Source organism: Neovison vison, chromosome 7 (genome assembly GCF_020171115.1).
Source record: "Neovison vison isolate M4711 chromosome 7, ASM_NN_V1, whole genome shotgun sequence".
Lineage (NCBI taxonomy): Eukaryota > Metazoa > Chordata > Mammalia > Carnivora > Mustelidae > Neogale > Neogale vison.
The window spans coordinates 27356335-27375676 of NC_058097.1; the positions used below are offsets into that span (position 1 = coordinate 27356335).

The 19342-nt window shown below is 58.5% G+C and overlaps 1 protein-coding gene across 3 annotated transcripts in view; it reads right to left on the reverse strand.

Annotated features, from left to right (window-relative positions):
• Positions 1-3581: 3581 nt before the first annotated feature.
• GNAO1 (G protein subunit alpha o1) overlaps positions 3582-19342 on the reverse strand; it is a 165875-nt gene continuing 150114 nt past the window's right edge. The window contains exons 7-9 of one of the 3 annotated variants that reach the window (XM_044256116.1): positions 9310-9463; positions 5948-6163; positions 3582-4890 (exon numbers count right to left, since the gene is read on the reverse strand). In XM_044256116.1, the coding sequence (XP_044112051.1) occupies positions 5976-6163; positions 9310-9463 (342 nt within the window). In that variant the 3' untranslated portion in view covers positions 3582-4890; positions 5948-5975. Of the gene's footprint in view, positions 6164-9309; positions 9464-12443; positions 16681-18663; positions 18818-19342 lie in introns of those variants that run through there. The other 2 variants (XM_044256114.1, XM_044256115.1) reach the window with 2 other exon arrangements.

Consider the following 19342-nt stretch of genomic DNA (forward strand, 5'->3'; position numbering starts at 1 on the left):
TTGATCCCTTCTGGCGTTGACTGGGCTTCTGAGGGGGGTGGGTGGGATGACCGAGAGGAAGAGGGCGGCCAGGCCCCCCGCAGCCAGCAGCTCCGATTCCTGGATCGTGCCCGCTGGTGTCCTGAGCTCCAGCTCTGGCAGGCAGGGCGGGGGCTGGGCTCCCGAAGAGCCGTGGGCAGTGGGCGGCCCACGGAAGTACCCGACTTCACCGCTGGGTACTTTCGATGGTCAGACCGCTGCTCTCGGTGGGGAGGCACCCTAAGGCCACAGCCCCAGGCTCCCGGAGCCCCAGGGCGGCAGGGCATCTTGAAGTGACTCTTGGTTTGCTGGGTGGAGCGGAGGAGAGGAAAGGCCAGGGTGCTAGAGTGGGAGGTGGAAGCCTGCCGTGTTTCAGTCCATCTGGGACAGCCTGCTGAGCCCTGACGCAAAGCTGGCTTTCTTACCCGTAACGCTGGGGTTCCAGCAGCTCATGAGCGCCGCTGCGTGTCCGTCCCCGGCTCTGGAGTTCACGGCCCCCCACCCCAGACACGGGGGCTGAGCAGCAGGCTTTTGAGTTAGGGTTTGAATTCCTTGGGCAAGTGAATGAGGTGATGCCAAAGCCTGTGGATTTGGTCCTTAGAGAAGAGGAGGACCTTACGCACTGGCCAGTCACCGTTAGAGGGCTTCCTCGGAAAAAGAGATCTCTCTTGTGTCTCTCCCGGAGCTCTTCCTGTTTGTCACTTTGCTCCTGGTGGTTTCATTAAACATAGGTAGGACGTTGAAGCCACCTGCCTCGGAGCAGACCTGGGTCCTGAACCTGGTCTTCAAATTCTTCACACGTTTAACTTCCAGGATTTGAAACACGCAATCACAGGCTACATAGTTCAGTTTTATGTCCTCTTGGATTAAGTTGTTTTTTTTTTTTTAATGTTTTAAAGCATAGTTTTATGATAGTCTTTTGGGGAAGAATCCAGTATTATCTAAAATTATTGGCAAAGTTAAATGTATTTTACATAACTGAAAGTTTTCGGAATGTTGACAAGTAATTGAAAAGAGTGATGAGTAAATGTTTAGGCCAGGATAATTTATTTGAAGAAATCTTTCAAAAGCCTTACCTTGAAATGCTGTTAGTAGATTTCTGTGATTTTTTTAAAAAATTGGTTTTGTTTTGCTGAGAGCATAGCTATTTGTTTTTATTGTAAAACAATAATAATAATAAAATGCAAACTCTTCTAGTGTGTTGTGTGTGGCTAGAAGCTAAGGCAGTTTCTTTTCGAGGGGCCCGAGTTGAACCCCACTTTGATGGAGGGTTTCCTCATCCTGACATCCTAGGTGTTGCACACGTTAAAGATGACCCTCATTCTGTGTGTTCTTAGGTTTCAAATGTGTGAAAAGAGGGAACGGCTTGGAGACTGTTTCAGAGGGTCTTGAGACATTGGAATAAAGCAGTCTGCCCGTGATCAAAGCGGAAACCTGCCTTCTGTAGCTTAAAGTGACCCAGGAAGAGAAACCCTCAACGCACCCTTAGATTTTGTACCTGGACAGGAAAGAATCCTGGGCACTGTATAGTCGCTTGGCTTCTTCTCTTCTTGGGGGCATCTAGGACAGAGGCTCAGGGTGGTGGTTGGAGGCCAGGCCAGGGTCTGGCCACACTGGGGCGGGGCGGGGGGGGCGCTTATCCTGTGCTGTCTCCTGTGCACTGGCGGTCTCCGGGGCTCCAGCTCCTATTTGTCAGCTGCGAACAGGTGCTGTGGGGAGTGACGGTGGACTTGCCCTTGCCCTCTTCACGCTTTTTTGGAAGTGATCCCTGTTACTGCTCCATTTTCTTATGGGCCCTGTTTTATTGACATCTTAGGTTCTCCAAAGTCCCTCATCCCCAGCCCCCGCCCCCCACCCCAAATTTTGAGGCTTTTATGAACCCCAGAACAGTGGTCCTCGTGGATGTCTTTCTTGTGCTGATAGAGATCCTAGGTGTCCAGGTGGCCACACGGACCTGATTTCTTACCAGATCTGTGTAGACCATGTGCCGTCATCCTCAGCCAGTGGACGCCGTCCTCTCGGGAGTGGAAGGCAGGCCGAGGGCTCCGCCGAGTGGGGCATAGCACATGCAGGGAGCCACGGCCTTGTGACCAGCGGTGACATCAAGCGGTGACCTCTGCCCGCCTGCCCTGCCGCCCTTCCTCATCTGGAAGCCTCCGTGTCTCATCACCCCTACTCGTGGTAGGTGAGAAGTGGTTCCAACCTGACCGCACTGGAGTCCCTCGTGGCGCTTCTAGAAATCATGAGGCAGAGGTTGCCACCCCCTAGCTCCTTGTCCTAATTGACTCGTCTTTTCTGCACTCTTTACCCCAAAATACTTCCTGACTTGGTAAAGAGGATAGGGCAGAGTCCTGTTTGTTTTTACCTACAAAACTCATCTGAAAGGTAGGAAAGAACACTGTTGGAATATGGCTCATTTTTAGGGAACTTCAGGTAGACAAAGTCACGGCACCTTCGACCTTCTGTCTTCATGCTGGTGTGCCCCCAGACCGGTGTCATGTTGTCCAGTTGCAGGCCATGCGGGCGACTTTGCTGTCACCAGAGATGGCGGGGAGCCTCTCCCTGCAGGCTGGTCAGAGGCTGCTGGTGGGAAAAGCACAGGAAGGGGAGGAAGGCCAAGGGTGTCGGATCGGCTCTTTCAAACAGGGAGGCCTCTTGTTACTCCTAGCTCTGTGCCACAGTATAGACAGACCTCTACCGCACCCACCCCAAAACTCAAAAGACCCTTGGGGTTGCATCTGTTGGTGTGTGGAGGGAATCCAGCCAAAGGACCTGTCTGTGGCCCTCCTGTCCCCCTAGGTGGCTGTCACACTGACTGCGTGGATAAGAAGTGATCCATGGACATGATACAAGGACTTGGCTGGGCTGGGTTCCCTCCAGGTCCCAGTCTCAAATGGTTTGCTGGTCATTCTAGCAAAACCCAGCGAGCTAGGGTAGAGGGTAAGGCCTGCATCCTGGAGGAGCAGAGAGTCTGATTTCCTGTGCCAGGCTGAGCTGATCTGTTATCCTGTGTGTTCCGCCTGTGGTGGGCTTCCTAGCAGCCAGGTGCAGTAGGGGAGGCTTCTAAAGGTGTCCAGGTGGATAGATGTGACCCCTGTAGGTACAGGAGGCCCAGGCAACTTGGCCTTGTTAGGACCGACCACCCACCTTCTCACTTCAGTGGGAAGAAACAGGGCGGTATCTTAACAGAAAGTTCGGAATTACCTGCTTTGCCCATCCCACCCCCCATTTTCCTCCCATTCCAGTCCTCAATGCTACCCTTCCCTCAAACCAGCTGAGTGAGGGGAGGCGGGGGGGGGGGCACCAGGAGGAAGAGGGCATCCACAGGCGGGGCAATGGCCAGCCCATTCCTAGACCCTCCTTGTTCCTAGGTGGCTGAGCTCAGTGGGCTCCCCTTGGTGGCAGCACTGGTGGGGGGGAAGGGGGATGTGGAGAAGGTCAGGCATGTGGTTGGGGGGTGGGGAGAAGATCCTTATCCGGCAGCCAGCCTCCCACTGTCTGGCCCAGTCAAATCCCTCCTTCCCTCCTGTCAGAATGAAGCCCGAGGGTGAGAGACTCAGGAATACAGACAAACATTCTCTTTATTGAGCTACACATGAATTTTCCATTAGTCAGAGAAGTAGACTGGCAGTGTGTAAGATATCACAGAAACCTCACCGATTGGGAATAGAAAGGCTTAGAAAGACCCGTGGGCTGTTTTTTTTTTTTTTCTTTTTTCCTTTTTTTCAAGTTTTTTTTTCTGTATTTTTAATTTTTTTGTGTGTTTTATCTTTTTGCCTCCTCTTTATCTGAAATGGCCGTGACTGGTCTTCTTCAGCCAATAGTAAGTCTTAAAAGTGACACTGTGAAGAGGTTGGGGGTTTGGATACTAGTCAAAGTAGAAATGACATAGGACTGATCATGGAAACTGGCTTTCGTGTAAACACTACATTCCATCTGTTTTTAAAATTTTTTTTTTGCTTTTTTTCCATCTTGTGGTATTTAAAAACTTTTTTTTTGTTTGTTTTTTTATCTGCAGCACAAACATCCCCACATGAGAAGGAGCGAACACAGGTCACTGAAACAAAGGAGGAGGGGGAGGGGGCACACACACAAAGGAAGCATCCATCCGAGAGACTGAGAAGCAAAAATGTTAAAGGAAAAAAAATCCACAACCCCGTTTCCCAAAGACTATGAAAGCTGATCCAGTGTGTGATACAGAGTGCTCACTGGGACAAAAACAAAAGCAAAAACAAAAACAAAAACAAATCATAGAGGGAATCTGTAGAAAGGAGGTTGGTGGGAAAATGGTTTTCTGCAGGGCTCTATCTATATGTTCCATCGGTATTCTTTTAGGCAGCTACTGGCCAGTGAGAGCTGTGCTTTTCTAGGTGAACCTGGAGTGAGCCTGGGGCAGGCTGGCACATGGCAGGTGGGGCGCTCTGGGAAGCTCAGCCTGACCACGCTCCCCAGGACCCATGTCCCCAGGAGGGGCGGGCAGATAGGTGGCACTTCTGCAGGTGTGGGAGGGTGGCTGTGGGGGGGGGGGGCTCTACACTGGGGATGGATGGGGGTATAGGTGCAGATGTGTATGCTGCTTTATTTCCAAAAAAGAAAAAAAAAAATGGATGAAATGATTTTTCTTTTTCCTCTTTTTTTTTTAAGCTACAAAGCACATGAGAAATGTTCTTTTTTTTTTCCTTTCAAATTCTAAATGTAAAGACTCAACTAAAACCAGATTCTACAGCATTCTACAGAAATACACAGCCGTCAGTCACTCTGGGGTCGTAGGTTGGACAGGGGCTTGATACAGAAAGGCTGTGTGTCTTACAAAGGCCAAAAGGTCATGCTACCAGGAGATCAACGTCAACAGCAAAGAGTCCGTGAAGCAGTCTGTAGAGAGAGAGATAAGGGGGTCCAGTCTGACCATTTTCTTTGATTTTAAAATCCAACCAACCAACCAAAAATAAAAAACAAACAAAAAAACACAAAACCCTAGAAAGTTTTTAATAATGTGGGGGTAGGACAAGATGGGGCAGCGTCACAGGAGGGATCAAGAACTCCAGGAAAGCCCAGCCCAGGCCCCCTAGGAGGCCTTACCCCATGGGACCCTGACTATGGTCAGGCCTACAAGAATCCGGCCCTCCCCAGGCCTCTGCTGTCCTCCTCACCTCCCCCCTGCTCCCTCTGGGCCCTTCTCTTTCCAGGGGGCTGGCTTCAACTCTGCAGGTGAATTGCAGCCATTGTTTCAATGTCCCCTCCCCTCAGCTGCTTCTAGAAAGCAGGCCAAGTCTCCAGTTCCTCCAACTCTCGCCTTTGAATAAAGAAAACTCAAGAGACAGTGGATTGGTCGGAGCAATGATTCTTCTAAATCCTTGAAATTAACAACCACCGCCACCCAAGACAGAAGCATCCTTGGTTTTCCTGTTGTTGGGAGTAGAGGGCAGGGAGAGGTTTAGGGTGTTGGCCAGTTTTTGAAGGGCTTTGGAATTTGCACGAGAGCAGGACAGAACTGAGACCGCACAGCCTCGGGGGAGTGGCAGCAGAGAGGCTGGACCCCCCAGGCCTCTCTTTGCCCTCCCTCTGCTCACAGATAACGGGTCTCAGGGTAGAATCACGTGGCTGTTCTTAAAAGGATGGACTCCCAAACCAGGACCCCCACCACGACGTGTGTGTGTGTGTGTGTGAGTGAGAGCGCGTGTGCACGCGTACAAACACACGCTCAATTGCTGTCCTGGGAAAACTCTGATGATCTATGGGATGGTGGTCAGTTCTGTCCGAAGCTCTTTCTAATACAAACTAAAAAGAATTTTTTTAATATATATTTGTATATATATAAGGTCTTGTTATACCTTTTTAAAGTTTATTTACCAACTTGCATTTGTCAGTGGTGTGTGTGTGTGTGTGTGTGTGCACGCGCAAGCTTTTCTGTGAGTGCTGGAGTCATTACCAAATAGGGTGCTATACAGGACAAGAGGTCAGTACAAGCCGCAGCCCCGCAGGTTGTTGGCAATGATTATGTCGGTGACGGCGTCGAATACCACCTGGATATTATTCGTGTCTGTGGCACAAGTCATGTGACAGTAAATTTCTTTGTTGGGTGAGCGGTTTTTGCTTTCAAATTGTGCTTGGATGTAGGCGGCCGCGTCCTCGTACGTATTGGGGCCTGCAACAAGACAGAATAGGGGGGAGGCCCCTGGTGAGAGCTGCAGGGGCAGGGGGGCTGGGAGAGAGGCTGGGAACCCCCTCCCGGCAGAGGCACGGGCTGTGCGGTTCCGGGCATGGTCGCATCTTTCAGGAAAGACCCCATCAGCTTAGCATTCGCCCGGTTCTGGCCTTTGTAAGGCCTTTGACTCTGTTTCCACACTGGATCCGCCCAGGAGCCCTGGGAGGGCAAGGGCCATAGTCACCCCTTTTGCTTTCTAGGGGAGCACACCGAGGCTGGGGCCCAGGCTGCGTGTCCCCACACTCACCCGTGATCTAAACCAGGACAGGGATTCTGGTAGAAGAGCTCCTGGGAGGGGGCGGCCCCAGAACTCGTGGTGTTCCAGGCTGTGACCTGATGAGCCGTGGCTGCGCTCCTTTCTCTAAGGCTTCCTCTCTCGAGAAGCCCCTCGGCAGGGCTGGGGTTTGGGAGCAGTGGTCTCCCTGAGTGGGAAGTTCGAGGGGCTTGCCGTGTGTAACTGGCCTGGCTGCCCTCCACAAGCCCTTGGCTGTCTCCTAGGATCCTGGCCAGGGCCTGGTAAGGGCAGTTTTCCAGCCAGCTACAGCCCAAACCTTTGCAGTTCTGCCCGGCAGACGGCTTTCAGTGACCATGGAAGGTGGGCCAACAGAGAACTGCCTGAAAGTCCCGTGGAAGGAAAATGCCCTGTTTTCACTAGCGCAGCTGGGATTTGGCCAGCATGGAAACGATCGGATCTTTCTCCCCCTGCCCTAGCCTGCCCTGGCCCACTCTCCAGTGGTAAGGTGTGAGCCATGGTGGGGCGGACTGGGGCTCGGGCGTCTGTGGCCAGAGTCTCGAAGAGGAGACGTCAAAGTTAAGGGGGTGGGGAGGTCTCTGAGGTGGGGGGCAGGGCAGAGGCCTCAACCCCACTCTCAGCTGGGACCAAAAGCAGAAGTGCCTGGAGTGGCAAACGTGGGGAAGATATCAAGTCAGCGGCAGCTCAAAGATTAGACTCCGCCCCGGGTGGACCCCGTCAAGGAGCTTCCTGCCCAGAGAGCACCAAGACGAGGCACTGATGGCGGGGAGAGCCCAATGGGGCGCCCCAACCAGGTGGCGGGGTGCCCACCTGTGACTTAGCATCTGCGGGGTCCGTCCATCCCTTCGAACTCACCTCGCAGCCCCAGCCGCCCCTGCCCCTTGCCCTGTGGCCCGTTTTGTGTCCCACGAGCCTTGGCGCCCATGCGCCACCGTGTCAGGGACTGTTTGTTACCCAGCGAGACTGTTTGAACTCAAGCTTGATTCCTCTGGAGGCCCCGGAAAACTCCCCATGTTTTCCCACATTCAGGCTAACTTTCTCTGGGGGTGTCCAGAGCCCTATACCCCCCAGCACCAAGACGGACCAGTGCTCGGACCAGGTCCCAAACTGGGCTCCCGGGGGGAAAGACCCTGGGGACAAGGAAGAGCTTAGGGTCAAGCCTGCACTGTAAGGGTAGCGCTGGCCTCAGGAGGCCTGCGGGGGCCCGTGGCTTCCAAGTCCCTCTCTGGTCACCACCACTTTCTAAGGACCTGAACTGATCCTAAACGGCCTCAGCTGAGGCTGTGGGAGGGCAGGAGTGTCCGTGAGAGCAGGCTGCAGCCAGGCGGCCCACAGGCAGAGCCTCCCTCGGCCCCGGGGCAGCTCGGGGCCAGGCCTTTCCGGCTCGCCCCATGCCCTCCCGGACTCTCTCTAGCTCCAGGGCCAGTTCCCCTTTCTTGGTTTTCATCCTCTGAGTAACATTAGGAGGGTGACAGCCGGTGGGAAGTAGGCTTGGCGCCTGGCTCTGTTCCTTCCATTGACCCAGACGGCCACCCCGAGCAGTGGGCATTATTGTTAGGTACCGCGGTGCCCGGATGGAAGGCGAGGCACAGGTGACAGGTTTGTCCACAGTGGCAAGCTGCCTGGCTCCAGGAGCCTGTGCCCGGGATGGGGGGCAGGGCGCCCTGCGGATCCGCAAGCAGTGTGGTGCCTTGATGAGGGGACAGGCCGATGGGTCTTCCTCCCCGCCAGCGATGAGAGGGCTGACTCTCTTCCTCATAGTAGAGGGGGTAGAGGGGGCGGCCCCTATTTCTTCTGGAATCTGGTGGGGTTCAGGGACCTGTGTAGCCCTGGGAGCCGAGTCTAGGCCTTTCTCCCTCTCTGGGGTTGTCAGTGTGTGGGTTCCTGGCGGAGCCAGCTTGTGACACGTCCTCTTCTACCACTGCCCTAAGGGCCACTAGAAGCTTCTTAGTCCCCAGAAAAATGAAGGCTGGGCTCTGGCCTCCATCAGCGCTGTTCCAGCCTTTAGCAGCAGCCCAGAGCGGGGACATCCTACAGCAGCTGCCCTCTGCCCACTGAAGGAGGCGACCTGACCCCTCACCCGCCCCCTCAGAAAGAGCTTCTTCATGGGGGTGATGGGAGGGGTCTGTGACGTGTCCTTCTGGAGCCTGATGACAGAGAAGGTGCCCCACTCCCACCCCGAGAAGATGGGAGAGAGGCAGGCAGGGAGAGAGGAGGTGTGCAGAGAGCTGGAGTGGTTTGACTTGAGGAAAAGGCCTTCACAGGAAGAGGACAGCAGGGATGTGGGGGGCAGGGGGGCCGAGGTGGTGAGGGAGGGGTAGAAGGCCCTGGCCCGGCACAGGCAGGCGTGCTGCACACCGTGCACCCAAGCAGGTAGGGGCTGAAAAGCAGCCCAGATTGCCTCGCAGGCCACGTGTCCATGCTTGCGAATTCATGCCAAGGTGCTGTGTGGCCCAGCAGCCTGCTGGTGCAGGGGTCAGGGGACACCACTGGCGGGCGAGCCCGGGGGAGGCAGGAGAGTTTTTCTAGAGGGTGAGCAAGATGAAAGGGGAAGCCTGTGGTCCTGTCCTGCCTCCTGAGTCCTGCCAAGGTGCTCTCAAGTCACGGCATGGCAAATCCAATGGATCGGGAGGGTCCACTTCCCACCCCACCCAGGGCTGTGTCCTGGGGAAGGCCGAAACCGGGTCACACCCGACCGTGCGTCTCTGCATCCCTGCCGTACTGGGGCAGAGGCCAGGCAGCCCCGCCCTGATCCCACGGGCAGTGGGGCTCTGGTTTGGGGCTCTGGAGGAGACCAGGTCCCAGGCAGAAGCGGGGCCTCCCCGACACCCACCTGTGTATTCAGGAAAGCAGATGGTCAAAGGTGACTTCTTGATCTTCTCACCAAAGAGATCTTTCTTGTTGAGGAAGAGGATGATGGAGGTATCGATGAAGAACTTGTTGTTACAGATGGAGTCGAAGAGCATGAGAGACTCGTGCATGCGGTTCTGCAGCCCCAGGTGGGGGAAGGACAGCCAGACAGACAGCGGGACAAACAGACACGGAGACAGGGAAAGAGAAGAGGAGAATTAGGTTTGAGAGGGAGGAATGGGGCCGCTTAGCAACTCAGGCAGGGGCTCCTGGGCCCCCGGGGCCCGTCCAAAGATGACAGTAGAGCTGCGACCTGTCACAGCACAGGGCCACTCGGGCCAGCGTTCGGGGCCGTCTATACCGTTGTCCCAGGACTAATGGCAGAGACTGGACTGGGTCGTGGTTATGGCTCCCTGGGTGAGGCTGGGACCAGGGCAATGTGGGCCCTCCTTGGGACAGAGTCCCCAGCCACAGGAGAGGCTCCCTGCATGGGCAGGTGTGTGGGGGTGGGGGAGGCTGTGCTGGATGGAACCGGGGAGCTGGGTTGTGGCACTTCCAGCCCAGGTCTTTCCGCTGGGGCCCAGTCTGCCGATGATGTCCTCTGGGAGTGGTGAGGGATGGAGGGAAGTCAGGCCAGGCTCCTGGCAGCATCCTTGGGGGCCACCACTGTGGAGAAATGGTCCTGCCCAGGCTGCCTCCAGGGAAGGGCTCTGAGGGGCTGGCCAGACTTCCTCTGGCTGGGTCCAACTCAGCTATGTTGGATGCTGCAAGGGGTTTGAAGCAATGCAGACATGAAGTACTGTCTCGCACACCAAAGGCTAGCAAAGGAGTGACTGTGGTGGGTGCTCCCAATGAAGCAGATCCTGGGGGGTAGCCCTTGGCCTGGGCAAGGACTGGCTCATTCTACAGTAGGGTGCCAAGCTTATCAACTTAGGTAGTGTCTCTTGGCAATGCAGGGGAGCACATCTCTCCATGAGTGAAGCCATTTCTGCTGGGAAGGTGGTTCTTCCACGAAATGTGCCTTCCTGGGGGAAGGGACAGTCACTCATTTTCCCCCAAAGACCCTGTCCTTGCCTGGGGAACTTATCCATTCCAAATCCAGCTCCATGGGTAACTCCAGGCCACGCTGTCCCTTTTTAGTAAGAAGATTGAGACAAATCATCGCAGAGAGCTGGCATGGGCACCACGGGGCATTATTCTGTGGGGATCAGCTCATTCCCCAGGGCCCAGCAGGCAGTGGGAGCTGAGTGCATTGCTGGGGGAGTCGCTGTGGCCACCTTCCTCTAGCTGAGTGGAGGGCGGGTGCCCCCACCGGTCACCGGGCACCAGACACCAGTCACCAGGCCCCGCTCTGCAGAGCACCCAGCTCAGCACTTCCCATGCCTCACGACCCTTAGGGAACAGGGAGAACTGGCAGAGCCGAGACCCAGGAGAGCAGAGACGTGGCCCCAGCTCTGGATCTGAGCCAGAGCTTATGACCCCAAACAGGTGTGTCCCACCAAGATGAGCCGTCTGTGGCCTTTAGAGGAATAAGTCAGAAGAGGGTCACGACCGGGTCTGCGCATCTTCAGCCCCTCTCCCGTGACTGCATGAGTATCCCAATGACCTGGAAGGGTCTCCCAGCCCCAAACCCTGTTCTTATGGCTCCAGCCAGTTGCTGGGACAAGGGCTTAGCTGCCCCTTGGGGGCCTTCATACAACTGGCATTCTTAGTATGCAGCTGTGGTATGCAGCCTTGTCCTCCTGCTCAGTAAACCAGTTCAGTAAACACCTATGATCTTGTTATCCCGCCCGGCCTCAACAAGCAAATTCTGTTCTCAGGCCCGAGCATCGGCTCACCATCTGCACAGTTGCATTGGGGGGCGGGGGTGGCTCCTGGGCCACAGCCGGGCCCCAGCTGGCTCCCAGGGCCTGTTCAGATGACGGGCAGAGGCCAAGTGAACGGAAGCCCGAGGCCAGGGGCTGGGAACACTCAGGCTCATGGCGCCACCTCTGAGGGCGGAGGACGGATGCTCGGGCACCCAAGGACCCACTAGGAAAGAGCCTCCCACCGCACAGAGCCACCTGGTCCTATAGCTGGTCACCAGGAGCGGAAGCCCACAGCCAGAGGCCCAAGCCCACTCCACAACTGTCCCAAATATCATTTTGGTCTTTGGACACCACGGGATACAGTGGGACATATGCTGGAGTGCTCCCAGGACCAGAAGGGATCACCAGGGTGACCTGAGCCGAGGGGGGACTGGGTCCCTTTGGCACACGGGCCGGCCTAAAGGGTTTGCAGGAGACGTGGGGGCCGGCCATTGGGGCCCCACATGTCCACTCTGCTAAGACTCAGCCCCTCCACGGCCTCTCTGCCCAGCAGCGCCGACTGGATTTGCGTGCAGGGCTCTGCTGGGCTGCGGGGGGACTGGAGGACGAATAGCTCAAGTCCTGCTCTTGAGAGCTCACAGTCTAGCTGCGGAGATGGCGCCCACACTGGGAAGTCTTTGGTCTGCAGAGGTGCTCTGCATAGCTGGGCCTGGTTTTGTGGGGAGGTCTTGGAGGACAGCAGATCCTGGCAGCACGGGGAGAACACGGGGGAGGGGAGGCGCCGGCACTGAGCCCCCTCCGCACCCACAGGCCTGGCTGCCCTTCCTCTGCACACGGACTGGAACCCACCACCCGCTCCAGAGCTTCCCCGGAGAAAACGGGTGCAGGAGTAGATGCCAAACGGAGACGCAGCACTTGAGAAAAGAGAAAGAAGCCAGAGATCACAACCGGGCGATAGCCACCCTCTCCTGCCCTCAGTCGCTTTCCTGCCCACCCCACCAAGGCCAACAGCCGCAGGAAAGCTCCATGGGCCTGGCCACTGCATCCTACAGGGCAGGGGTGAGGCTGCACCAAGCGCGCGAGGACAGGAAGGTAGGCTCGTGGCTGTCCCAAGGGGTCAGCAAGGTCAGGCCAGCCACCCCCAGAAGCCTGTGCCTGTCTGCCAGGCGGCCGGCAGTCCTGGCCCAGGGACCAGCCGGGGGACAAGCACGGGGACCTGTCATGTAGGTGCTGACGCAACGCATCACGCTGGAGGAAGCTACACTCTTTATTAACGGCAGGTCACTAATGAATACATTACGGCAGCCAATAAATTATTACAATAACTAGAGATTTATTAAACCAACAAGTCACTCTTCTTACAAAATTACAGTTAATGTAGGGTGGACGGCGGCAGGGCTGGGAGGTGGGGCTTGCTAAGGAGGGAGAGCAGCGCCTGGGCTCCCCTCTGCCTGGGACAGGAATGAGAGAGTGTGGAGGAGGGGGAGGGGCAGGGATGAGCCAGGAGAAGAGCGGGAGGGAAGCAGGAGGATGGGGTGGGCAGGCGAGGAGAGGACGGGTCACAGTAGTGCTGTGAAAAAAGGGTCTGGGCTCCTGCTGGTGGAACTGAAGCACTGGGCCTGCGGCTGAGCGCTTCCCCTCCAGAGGGAAACCCCCCAACCTGACGAGAGGGCCCAGGACTTAGGACTCGAAGGCTCTTTCTGCTTCTGTTCCAGCCTGCCCCTCCCTTAAGGGGCAGGGCGCTGGGGCGGGGTCTGTCTGGAGCCCCGGAGCCCCCAGAGGGAAGGCCACTCAGGGCAGGGTGGCTCAGGACTTGCCTCACTGCGGGGTGGGGAGTCGCGGGTGGTAGCTCCCTCCGCGCCCTGGTCCCTGGTCTGTGTGTTGTACCCCATGCCGCCTCCCCTGGGCTGCTGTAGGCTTGGGCGCTGACCCGGGGGAGCCGTCTGTGGGCGCTCACCACTCATGCCCCGGACTGAATCGAGGTGGCCACCAACCAGAATCGCGGGCCTCTCCATGCCTGAGAGCTGTCGGCTGCCCCTAATAACTTCCAGAAGCTTGGAGAAGAACAGTGTAGCCTGACTTCTCAAAGGGGACTGGACAGACTCCCCCACCTGGTTGGGAGCAGGGGCTGAGCTGGAACTGGGGCGGGTTTACTTACCAAGAGGGTTGAGGAGGCCTCTGAGTGAGGCCAGGTGGAAAGAGGGAGGGACAGAGAGGGAGGCTGGGGCTGGGTGGGGGGGCAGGAAAACTTGCAGAATCAGCCACTGGGGGACAAGTGTAAACACTCCTGGGGGCAGCCCCTCCCTGCAGGGCTCATCCCTGCAGAGGGGAAGTGCCTGGGTGACAAGACTCTGGGGCCTTCCCTGTTGGGGGTGTACAGACAGATTGCTTAGGAGGGATCCCGTTGCGGGGAGTTGCGGGGAGCGCTTGCTGTCGCTGCCCACCGTGTGGGAGAACCAACTATTTCCCAGTATGGTTGCGGAGGGCCTGGGTGTCTCCAGTTCCCGCAGCGAGGTGTGGAGCTGGGCTGAGGGGAGAGGCAGGTGTGGCCTTCTGCCAGGGCACTGTCCCCACTTGTGGGTCGGTGTACATGGCTATAGACCCTCAGGCTCCACTGGGGCCAGAGAGGGCACAGAGGAGGGGGCATGTAAGGCCTCCATGGAAGATGGCCAAGGAACCCAAAGTGTCACAGCTATTGTCGAGGGACCCAGAGCTCTGCTTTCTGCTCAGGCCTGGGGCAAAGCCCACACCCTCCGCAGACGGGTTTAACCGAGCCCCTACTTGGGCCTCAGGCCCCCCTCCCTCCAGCCAGGCCGGAGAGCCCTGCGGACCTCTTGGTTCTCAGTAGGAAGGCCAAGACCAGGCTTTTGTGAGGGCAGTCAGTGCGGGGCACAGAACTGGCCCACAGGCATCTAGACGGCAGGCACTGTTATCATGGGTTTGGCAAAGGCGCTCCTCCTAGAAATCCAGTTTCTCCTCAGCCCACTGAATTAGAGCCATTCACAGACTTGCAGCATGGTCCTTTCGGGGACGCGCACGGGGCCACTGCGGACGAGAGACCCACCCGTGTCTGGTCTCTCACACTCTCACACTCTCACCCTCCTCCCCTCACCCCCACACCCGCGGCGGAGCCGGACTCATCACTGTCTGTCATCCCTCCCCATGCTGGCGCACTGGGAACCACGTGGATGGGAGACGCAGTGGACAGGGAGGGACTTTCGTCCCCCGTACCCTCTCCTTGTGCGCTCCCACTAGACAGCAGGGACCCCTACTGCAGGCGGGGCGGGACAGCGGCAGCATGGCAAGCAGCAGCAGGGCGTCCCGGGGCACAGAAGGGTGAGAAGGTCCCGAGTGACCAGCCCTTCCTCTTTCTTGTGCTGCAGACGGGACGGCCCTGGGCCCAGGCGGCCGGGGGCTCCCACCGCCAGGGCGATGGCGTCAGAGGTGGGACTGGACAAGCAGCCCTCCTCTGGGCCGCTGCTTTTGGGTCTGGGCTCAAGGGGCTAGTTGGGGGTGTGGCCGGTCCCTGCCAGGGTGGTAATACTGGGAGAGAACGAATTTGTTTTAAATGGCCTTGCTGGTGCTGGCCGCTTGTGACGGGACAGGGACCGCTGGCTCTCGGGGCCTGTCCTCTGGCACGCCAGCAGCTGGTATGAGGTGCTTCACATACAAGGCAAGTGACACTGAAGTGCCCTCAGGCTGGTGGGGTGGTTCCTGCAGCCCGGCCGCCCTGTGTTTCCCACAAGCCTGGGGGCAGCAGTCAGAGCCCGATGAGGGAGGGGGCTTACCAGGGGCGCCCCTCCCTGGAGGCATCTGGCACTAGGGGGGACGCCCTGGGCCTCCCGTGCAGCAGCCAGAACTCCGTGCCTACTGGAGCTGAGAAGCCTGGAGCTGTCGGCACGGGGCTCTTCCTGGCTCCGGGACAGTCCAGGGGGCTGCACTGGGAGCCCAGGACTGGAGCCTGGAGTGCCTGGAGAGCAGAGGGCTGGAGGAAGCAGCCAGAGCCTCTCCAGTGGCAAGTCTGATTCCCGAGGCAGAGCCTGCCCTACAGGCACACGGGGCCTGCCTAGAGAGTTGGCTGGTGGCACTGGCCCATGGAAGCTCCTGGTAAGAGAGGGAGGCGGGCTGATGGCCCAAGTCCAGCCGGGGCCTGACTTATCAGAGTCACCCCACCCCTTTCTGCTCAGTACAGCAAAACCCCTCCAAGCCATCCTAGGACTCTCTCTCCAGAGAAGGGGGTGCTAGTGCTGGCTATGTGTCTGAACCAGCCTGGGCCCCCCTCCTGGTGTAGGTCCCAGCCTGAGTCCCGCACGTCTGTCCTCTAACCTGAGGGACACCACAGGCTTTGGACAAACTCTGATTTCTTCACCAAGACAGAAAGAAGCTGAGGCCTTGGCTGCAGGTGCCACATCGACACCAGCCCTGGGTCTCCCCAGCCTCAGAACACGGTGCCTGAAGGGCCGTGCCTGCCCCTGCCGAGCCAGAACTCGAGAAGGAAAAGCCTGTCTACCCACTTTCCGCAGCAGCTGCCTGGAGACCCAGGCGATGGGAGAAAGTGAATGGTCCCCCTTGAGCCTGCAAGCACGGGCCGTGAGGCCCCCAGCCCAGACAACACCAGAGCTCCTTGCGCTCAGCCTCCCCTCCGCCGCCGCCTCCCACCTCTTCCTTGACCTCGGTCTAGGCGCGGGACTCGACCCCTCCCACCATCAACTACATGCCTTGGCAATACCAGTCTCAGAAGCATCTCCACACCTATGAGGAGTCAGGGATGGGGTTCCCCAGGAAGGCCACGGGACCCTCCGAGGGTGTGCAAGGAAGGATGGCCTGGATTAGAAAGGGCTGTGCCTGGGGCTGAGATCCAGGCAGAAGCAGGGGGGAGGCACTCGCCAAGGTCGAGCCCTGGGACCGGCACACACTTGAGCTGGTCCCACCTTGGCTTTTGGTGACGGAGCTGCCCCGACCAGACAGACCCCAGAAGAAGCTGAGCAGTGGCTCCCGCTGGCCTCACCCTGGCCAACACGGTGCCCCCCAGAGACACCCCCACACAGGAGCTTGCCCGTTCTGGACCAAACGGCGGCCAACCCCCGCCCCCCCCTCGCCAGGATAAAACGCTCAGAGATGAAGCAGAGGCCCAGGGGCACTCAGCCCCCGTGCCTGGCCCCCGGGTTACCACGCGCTCCGATGTCTGGGGAAGGGGCGGCCCGTGGAGGCTGTGCTCTCCTCCCTCCTGGGCACCAGCGGGGAGCTGCTGTGTCAAGTGCCGAGAGCGGCTGCGCAGCGGCAGGGCTCTGGTTCCGGGGCGGGGGTGGGGCAGCAGGCCAGGTGGGGAGGCAGGCAGCTGGGGGGTGAGGCAGGGGCTCAGTAGAGGCCGCAGCCTCGCAGGTTTTTGGCGATGATGACGTCCGTCACGGCGTCAAAGACAAACTGGATGTTGTTGGTGTCGGTGGCGCAGGTGACGTGGGTGTAGATCTCCTTGTGAGCGGACTTGTTCTTGCTCTCGTACTGGGCCTGGATGTAAGCCACGGCTTCCGTGAAGGCACTGGGGCCTGTAGGAGAGACCGGGTGTGGGGCCGTGAGGCAAGGCCACTGCGGGGCCTGGGCCTCCCCGCGACAACCCCGAGGGCACAGCCTGATTGGGGAAGGGGCGTGATGGCCCCCGCTGAGCCCACGGGGCGGGTGTGTGTGTGTGTGTGTGTGTGTGTGCTATGAAATCAAGTCTGTGGTCCACGTCCAGTTTGAAAACAACGAAGCAAAATAACAAAGCTCCCAGTGGCTCCTCTGGATGAAAGGTGAGTCCCGTTTCACGGAACTGCTGTTTTCCTTTTGAATCTGCACCCACTGACTCCCACTGCGAGTGTGCAAGAAGGAGGTCCTGGGCTGACACAGCCCGCAGGCCTGTCCTCCGCATGTCACCTCCCTTGGCCACTGCTGGGCGCCTGTGAGCCGCCTTGGCTTCCCTGCTCCGTCTCCTCACCCCTTTGCTTACTCTGGTCGCTACCAGGGATTAACAGCCGCCTGGGGGAGCCATGCTGCCCGGTTCCAGGTGAGCCCAGGGACAGGTGTTTCGGGAGAGCAGCTGCTGTCGGGGGAGAAACAGAACTGGACTCCCGACTTTGCACTGGAGCCTTGTCCCAACTTTGCACTGAAGCCCCCAAGGGCTCCGGCAGCCAGGTTCAAGGCCTGGTAGGGCCGCCACCACCCGCTGGGGGCAGGCAGGGAGTGGGGCTGATCTTAGAGCCCCAGTGCGGGGCTGGGCAGGAAGCCTCGGGGGGGACATATGTGGAAGGGGGTCCCGGCTCCTCAGGCACATGGGCACATGGGCCTGGCCTTGAAGGTCTGCCAGACCACAGCTCCTTCTGAAATCAGGGCTGGAGGTGAGGGAAAGTGTCCCTAGGACCTACAGGTCATCACTCAGACCTCCGGAGCCCCAAACCAGCCGTGGTGACCAACTCATCTTGCCTGCTTCCGCTGTGCCACAGGCCACAGCCCAGGTCACCGAGGACAGGATCCATAACCCCCTAGCTGGTGGCCATGAGGGCTTTGTCTGTCTCTGGTCACATGCTAAGTGGGGGCCTGGCCTTGAGTGAGGGGGCCCATACTGCTTGCCTGGCCCCAAGCTATGACCCGCACATCTCCTTTCGAGGAAGTGGGGTTCAGCCTGGAGGCTCCCCTGAGAGGCCTGCCTTGTTGGGACTCTGCCCCTGCCCTGTGCGTTCCAGGCCGGGGGCTGGTTGGGCTGGGAAGGCCCATTTCTCCACCCACTCACCCCTCTGGCCAGGCTCTGACCATCTGGAAAAGTTGGTGGCCACCCTTGCTAGTGCATGGGGCCCTGGTCAGGCTGTCCTCCCCAGCTGCCCATATATCCCGCAGCTGGGTCAACCATGGCAATGGTATCAGCGGTGGCTCTGACCTCCTCAGCCCCTCTGCGGGGAGCCCAGGGTCTCTACTGCTCGAGAAGCTCTGTCATCGCCCACGGTCACTCGCCGCATGTAGGAGCCCATACGCGAGGGGCTGGTTAGTTACAGGCACCACGACAACAGCCCCGGCGTGTGTTCAGTGAGTTCCTACTATGTGCCAGCTGCACGCTAAGTGCTCCCTGCTCACTGGCTCACTCTGAGTCCTGAGGGAGGGCTGCAGAATCCCAGGGATTACGTGACCTGCTCTGAGCGGCAGGGCTGGGCAGGACCCTCAGGCTGCCTGACTCGAAGCCCCTGCTTCTAAGCCCTTTATCATCCTGGTGCTGTCACCTCCCTGATAATCTGTGTTTCCAGATGGCCAAGACAAGGCTCCCAGAGGGAACCGGGGCTCCAGCAGGCCTCTCCTGACTGCTTGGCCTGCCTCCTGACAGCACATTCACAGGGACGGCAAGGGGGTGGGGGAGCGTCTTTGTTCTCTTCCGGAGCCTTCCTCACAGAGCCCAGTGCCTCCTGGAGCACCGTGAAGGTCCACTGGGCTAGGCCGAGGGGCAGCTCCCTCAGGAAGCAGCTGCGCAGGCTCTGGCTGTCCCTGTCGGGACCGGGACTCTCTACCTGTGTATTCGGGGAAGCAGATGGTGAGCGGGGACTTCTTGATCTTCTCTTCAAATATGTCCTTCTTGTTAAGGAACAGGATAACGGACGTGTCTGTGAACCATTTGTTGTTGCAGATGCTGTCGAAAAGCTTCAGGGACTCGTGCATGCGGTTCTGCAACAGAGCGGAGAGGCAGGTGAGGGCTGGCAGTGCCCGGGGCCCTGACCACCTGTGGCTGTGGACAGCACACCAAGCAAAGGCAGGGCCCTCCGACACGGCCGACCGTGCCACCGGGGGACGGAGACGGGAGGCCCCGCGGGACAAACGGACACGCTCCTCACTTCATTCCACACGCAGGCAGGCTGGGGGGCAGAGCAGGGCGGGCAGGACGGGGAACGCTGCCCACCCCCCCACCCCTGCAGAAGGCCGCCCTGGGGTGGGGCAGTCAAGTCCCCTGGAGGGGCTCCAGCTCATGGAGAGGACATGCACCATGCACGCGGGGGCAGGGGCAGCACCACCATCCAGCATGTCTACACGGAACCACGGGCCATGCAGAGTTCTCTACCGGGGTCTCATTCAGTTTCACCAGCAGGGGTGGGAGGGTGCACGCATTCCTTTGGGAAACATTAACCGAGGACGAAGAGATCCTCGAATTAATCCAGAGTTGGAAGCAGACACCAGGGGACAGCGTCTGGGGGG